Genomic DNA, 6,935 nt, shown 5'->3' with positions numbered 1-6,935 from the left:
TAGTATACAGTGTATGTACAGTGTATATATATATATATATATATATATATATATATATATATATATATATATATATATATATATATATATATATATATATATATTGTTTATAACCTAATTTATGAAAGTTATTATAAAGTGTTACCAAAAATACATTGTAACAGGCAGTTTAATCCTCATCATAAACAGAAATATTCAGATTGTGTTCCTTAAGAGTGAGGCTATGCCATTTTACAAAGGGATGTTGTGATTGATTAGACGCCCTTCACTGTCTTGACAATTTGTTGAAGGGCGAAAATTTATACCTGTCTTAGACATTAAGATAAGCAACTAATATTTACAGACTCCCTGTGATTTCCATCTTCTGAATTTAGCGAGAATGTTTTCTCCCTTCACAGCTGAGGCACAGATATATTGTGTCAGACAATGTGAAGGTCCTACAGCTCTCCATGACAACAGCATAAATTGCAATTTTTATTCTAGTTTTGTTTTTTATGTTGCGCTGTAAAAGTTGCTCCCCAAATATTGAGCGATCCATCTTATCTTGACAGGAAACTGATCACTTTTTATGTTGATGCATATATGCAATTTTCACAGACATTTCCACACATTCCAGTTTTATATAAAAAGAAATAATAAATGCTCTGTGTTTTCAAAGGTTGTAATTTTGTGGATGTTTGTGTTGACAAATGCTACAACCCAAGTAACTTAATCAAGAACACTTAAGCAGTACATGTATGGTTATTAAATGCCGAGTGAAAATAATTTCTTCAAGATGTAGAGATATTAAATTAATTCATGTATTACAATTATGCCTTGTCACATCATCTTATGTCTAATAGAAAAGCATGTAAAGGTTGTGGAAAACAAAGCTATTGATCAAGGTGATGCATACTCTGTATTTGCACATAGATAACATGAAATGCACTCCTCATATAATGCTTCAATTAAAAATTGAAATTTGCAGATTAGAGGTCACTGTAATTAAAAAACAGAATTTAGTATAGAGGAAAAAGAGGAAAAGAATGAGAAAAAAGTGTTTTCTTCTTTTTTCTTAAAGAGAGAGTCATACAGCCAAATGTGCTTTGATATCAGAACAGAGACTTCACTCCATAAGGCAACTGTTTTGTGTTGAAGTGTTTTTTTTTTTTTTTTTTTTTTTGGACTTTGTACTTTCAAAAAAAGTACAAATATGGGTGTTTATGATGGGTGTTTCGGTATATGATGCTTTTCACATCTTGAAAGAGATGAGCAGTATTTACAAAGTGGCCCACAATCCTGTTCAAAACAATATTGTAAGTATGTACTGTAACCTTCTGGTTGCCTTCTCAAAAAAGAAAAAAAAATACATACATATATATATATATATATATATATATAATAAGAAATGATGCCATTCAGTTTACTTTCATGATTACCTTTTGGTTAAGCCATATCTCTGAATACAAAGGAATTCTATCCAACATTCTGGCGATTCAGTCCTACATCAAATACAGATCTCACAATACAGGATGCGACTCCAGATGAAATAGAAAAGCACAAATTTGAATCTTTGCTGATTGTTATAACCATTGGACCACTGTGCTCCAACACTTTATCGGATTTCCGGATTCATCCTGAACAGTGATATCACCAAGAATAACTACAACACTAGCACATACGTGCTAAGAAATTGTAGCTATGTATTCTCACTTAAAATGTTCCTTTTCATGAATCATGCAGAGGCAATCTACTTCTTAATCCCAGTCATCTCAAAAGGAACCCTTACTCAAAGACAATAAGTAGTTTGACTGTATGCTAGCTCCAACAAGGTTTTCCCAGCAAAGGAATATTCTTGCAACTTACAGCTTCTAAGGTACACTCCTGTATCAGTCACAATCAAAAAAGAGAATCTCATCCACAAACATTTACACGCACACTGACAATATATTTATTTTCCCTTTCTCTCTCACCACATTAACAAATACATTCTCACAGGCAGGTAAAATGAGCCACAGCGGCTCATTTGAGCTAGCTGCACAGCTGGCTGAGTTCTGGCTCAGTGGAGTTGGGGAGCTTGGCGTTGAAACTCTGGAGCGCCTCTGTTATACGGGCGACCTCGCTGGACGAAAGCTTGAGCCTATGTCTCAGCAGGCAGGAGAAGAGGTCCAGCGGCTGGGCTCCTGGAGGAGAGAGTCGGTTAATGCGGTCCCTCATCTCCAGAAGCATCAGGAAGGCCGCATCCTGCGAGCCTTCCGTGTACGGGTAGTCCAACTGCAGGATCAGGTCCTTGATCCCCTCTGGATCAAAGTGCATGCTGTAGCCAAAGACCTTCAGGCTGTTGATTTTCATGTAGCCCAGGTTGGCTGAATGATCCTCCAGGTCCAGTGGTTCATAAAAAAGTGTCTCATTGACGTTGGGATCATCTGTAATTATGCGACTGCGCAGGTAAATGTGCACCGTTTCAAAGAAGGACTTCCACTTGCTGCCAAGAGCTAGGGTCCAGTTATAGCACTGGAGTGAGGCATCCAATTTAGTTCTTTCCCAGTCTGGGAAGTCCTGCTGGTTGATGGGCATAAACCAGCTCTCGGAGTGGCTGCCCCCGAAGGGGTTGACATAGATTGCAGGCACGGGTTCCAGCGTGCTGTTCTTGGTGGAACAGATCTGGAAAGAGATCCCCATCAGCATGTGGATAAGGTTGGACTTGTTTTTGTTGCTTTTGAGGGTGAGCAGCATGCGCTTTCTCCACGCCGGATTAAACCAGCTGCCTAGTCGCACATCATTGCTGATGTAGATGGCGTGGACCTCCATGCGGCTGTCGAGCCTTTGGAGGAGGTGACGCATTTCTGTGTCCGGCATGTCAAAGTCAAAGTTTACGTAGTGGTCCAAAGAGTTGGCAATGTTGGGGCGACAGAATCCCATATGGAGTATGCTGCCTGGGAGGCATGTGCCACAGCGGGTGATGTTGTCTGGGGCGCAGGATGAGCAGAGGGTCCCCTCACCCACCTTACATGGCACGTTGCCCTGGCAGACAGTACGTTGCTCTGCGGCACAGATGCAGCCATGCATTTCCTCAGAGAAGGAGCCGTACACACCATGCTCGCTGCAGTACAACAGAGATTGAGCTTTGTTGAGCCAAAAACCCAGAGTCCTGCAACAAAGAAGTGATAATTACAGAAAAGATTAGTTCCTGAAAAAATGACAGGCTTGGTTTTACTTTAATGAAGATGAAATCAAAATAAATCTGGGCTTCATTGACATTAAAAAATGTTCACTAACATGTTAAAATTGTTCATTCAAGACATGACATCAGCCTTATTTTCTCGGTGGTAAATGAGGCATTAATTTCCTCTTGCTGATTGATACGAATATTAATTGAGTGCTGAAGGCCCGTTCTTAGGCAAATGCAAATTGTTCTTAACCAGTGGAGGAAGTGAATCTTAAAAGCCTTTGTGGATGAGTGTGAGGAGACGGTGCATTCTTTTTATTCTCTTTTATCCAATTTAGCAAGAGACAAGCCACTTAAATATAGGCTCAGACTCCATGGGCTCTCCAATATCTTCCTACTCACTTCACAATTGCTGACGCATACTTAATGCCATGCATACCTAAATAAAATATCTTGCGTCACATGCCCTTTCTGTTGTCTGTCTCCCTGTGGGATTTCATTTCATCAAGTATCCTTTTGTCCTGGACTCTTCAGTTTATTAATAACCTTATAAATCCACTAATGTAATGTTATTCTTGTTCAGGAGAGCCTTTGATGTCAAGATGCATTTCAAACAGATGCATCTTGTTTCTGCTTGGTTCATTAATTAAGTGCTGGTTGTCTCTTACATAAAACATCTATTTTTGTTGAGAAACTCCTCTGAAATAATTTATATGTTGAAAGAATTGTAAAAGTTTTTAACCTTTATTTTCAGTATATTGACATTATTTAAGAATTTCATGAAACAGACTTTTGACTAGTGAAAGTCTTCAAGCTGAAGGCTGCTAACTACAATCTGTCACTCGCTTGGACCTCTTGTTTATAGTGTGCACACACTGACCACTATTCAGAAACTTTCACTCTATAAGGGCACCACAAGTGTTGTGGCTTGATTCATATTACATGTCCAAGTGACCCAATTCCTATTTTTCCTCCCATGTGGCACAAGTTGCATATGGCCCAAAAACATGTAAGCAGAAAAAAAGAAAAAAAAAGAAAACACTTGGATTTTGTGCATTTGTGTCTGCAATGTTAGCAGACAGATTGGATATTCTACTGTCAATGCTGGTTGTAAGTCATTAAAATGCGATGGTGGCGAATAATGTCAACTCAGGTGGACACTTTTCCTTGTCAGTACATACACCTTGGGTTGTGTACTGTAAAAGCAGATATAGGATATGGGTCAATTTTAAAAGAAGATGACAGCTGGACCATGTAATCTTTATTGACTCTAAGCCATGCACTAAATAAACCAAACAGTCTGTTATATATTGAGAGAGAACTAACCAACAACCTTACAGACCAACAAAGACAAATATATATAAAGGCTAAAGTATTTGCTTAAAATATTTCTGATCAATAGATTAAAGCAGGGGTTTTCATCATTTACATTTAGCCTGGAATACAGAACAGGATATTCTGAAGAACTGTTTTTGTCTGGAAAATTAAAGTTAATGGGGTCCAAAATGCTCTACCCCATAAACTATCCATGTATGGACAGAGATGTCATGAGAGTGAGTAAATGATGGAAGTTTCAGTTTTCGGATGACAATGTGAATTTTTCTAAAATTCACATTGTACATGCTAACTTGTGTTATAAAGTGAAAAAAGATCATATGGCCTTGTACCTTTCTCTAGGCAGGCTGATCTTTGGCTGTGTGGGACAGCGCTTGCTGAGAGCAAAGAGTTTGCGGACAATCTTGATGGCTTTTCCCAGCACCACTTTAGTGCTCGCCTCCAGCAGACCATAACGTCTCTGCAGGACCAGATCTGATGTCCAGAACTTTAAGACGGCAGAGGTGTTTAAAAAATGATCCGTTGGCAATTTCTTGAGAAAGGCTTTAAACTCATCTGGAAAACAGAAGAAGAGTGAGAAAAGTTACTTTGGTTATTATTACTGTGAAATGAATGAACAGTATTGTGCTGTAATGAGCATCAAATCTAAGATATGAGAGAACGTGGTTTATGATATGAATACATGTGTTATTGATCGACTCAGTGTGGGTGTTGTAGGAAAAGTACAGCAGAGTCAATAATGTTAATCATAAGACATAAGTACATGCCACCTAACTATATAGCAGCTTAAACTAACTTAAAGTGAGGTTTTATTAAAACTTTGACAATAATTGTGCACTTCAATTGATCACTATTTGAAATAAGGGCAAGCTAGTTTGTCTTCAGCACAGAGAGTTAAGTTATAGAAAACTCATACTACTTAATAGAATTTCCCAATACCTTCCATTGTGAAATGTCATAGAAGCTAAAAACAGCGACTCATTAGGGAAATTATAAAATACGAGTTACCTAGAAATGTTTTCGGGCCACTTAAAAAGACATTAGCATCACTCAAAAACAGAGAGAAATGAAGACATTTGCTTAGCACTGAGGAGACGAGTACCAATCCCCCACTGTAAAGCCATGAAGAAAGAGCTCTATTGGTGTCAAAGGGCATTACAATGTGCAGTGATCCCATAAGCGCTGAGCCCAGAGATTCCCGCACACAAGACTAAAATCACAGAGATAACATTAGCATTGGCTCAGACTGTCAGTTAAGCTCAGTTTTAGCTCAGAGTCCCTCTTTCTTCTTCTCTTCCCCTGTCATTTTGTCTAAGCATGTGTCTCTGTTTGACTGACTGCAGAAGAAAAGCCTACAGTGACCAATGTCACAACATAACTGTATTACAATTATCAGGAAGTCTGGAAGTGCATAATCATGTTGTTTACTAATGTGATGTTGGCTATATAAAACAAACAATGATAAGTGCATGCTGAACCTATATAATGAAAGCATTTCCACTGCACAGATTCATTTAAGAAATGACTTTATGATATTTTTTAAATTTTAGTTATTCAGTTAAAAATTATATATATATATATATATATATATATATATATATATATATAATAGGGGTGTGGTGATGTGATATTTAAAAAATAATACAAATGAATGTCACACAGTGCTAAACTCTCACTCTCACATGTCTTATTCATGCTTTTTCAAGATTTCTATAATCACAATCTCATCTTTTCGGCCACAATAATGATGAAGTGAAAAATCTTAAATCTTGACAGTCCTACTTAATAGAACAATAGCGACTAATATTTAATCTCTTAATAGAACGACAAAACAAATTTTAATCTCTTAATAGGAGAATAGGACTAATATTTTTACATCTTAATATCAGTCTCTGTTTCTCTTTTTCAACCTCTTAAGGGAACAATCTCCTAATATAAGAATAGGACAAACATTTTTGATCTCTTAATAGAAAATACGACCTAATAGAAAAATAGTGACTAATATTTTAATCTCTTAATAGAACAAAAGGACTAACATTTTAATCTCTTAATTGAGGTGTCACAATTTTCCATAATTTGAGATAACTAAATGTAATATAATGTTATCATGTTAATTAGGGGTGTTGATATGAAGTGATATCAAAAATTTAAAAGCACACGCTAAACTCTCACATGTAACTTATGTTTCATTCAGACTCAATAGCGGTATTTTGTACAGAAAGTCTCACAAGAGTAATAAAGCAAATGACTTTCCAGGAAATCCCCTATATGGGCAAAAGCATTCAACTGTTGGTGTAGCTAAGGGGTCGGCATCTGTATTTATATTTGTATTTTATTGCACTGTCAAATATGTCAAAAATATTTCTGTGGCTCTCATATTGTTCAAAAAGTTAGAAAGCCTTGCAATCCCTTACTGAATGAGCTCAATAACATTCAATTTTACAGTAACTGT

General features: G+C 37.0%; 1 protein-coding gene and 1 long non-coding RNA gene across 2 annotated transcripts in view; both read right to left on the bottom strand.

Moving 5' to 3' along the window:
- Positions 1–647: 647 nt before the first annotated feature.
- LOC132154802 (uncharacterized) lies at positions 648–1,879 on the bottom strand. The gene is made up of 2 exons (XR_009437202.1): positions 1,662–1,879; positions 648–1,616 (listed from the first exon to the last, which is right to left on the bottom strand). It is a non-coding gene; the product is annotated as an uncharacterized LOC132154802 (long non-coding RNA).
- Positions 1,880–1,889: 10 nt separating this feature from the next.
- brinp2 (bone morphogenetic protein/retinoic acid inducible neural-specific 2) overlaps positions 1,890–6,935 on the bottom strand; it is a 78,226-nt gene continuing 73,180 nt past the window's right edge. Inside the window, exons 7-8 of the mRNA XM_059563471.1 lie at positions 4,816–5,038; positions 1,890–3,130 (exon numbers count right to left, since the gene is read on the bottom strand). Of these exons, the coding sequence (XP_059419454.1) occupies positions 2,011–3,130; positions 4,816–5,038 (1,343 nt within the window). The 3' untranslated portion in view covers positions 1,890–2,010. The remainder of the gene's footprint in view (positions 3,131–4,815; positions 5,039–6,935) is intronic.

This window comes from Carassius carassius, chromosome 12 (assembly GCF_963082965.1).
Source record: "Carassius carassius chromosome 12, fCarCar2.1, whole genome shotgun sequence".
Classification (NCBI taxonomy): domain Eukaryota; kingdom Metazoa; phylum Chordata; class Actinopteri; order Cypriniformes; family Cyprinidae; genus Carassius; species Carassius carassius.
The sequence above is the reverse complement of the archived record's forward strand: the minus strand, read 5'-3'. Positions and strand labels throughout refer to the sequence as shown.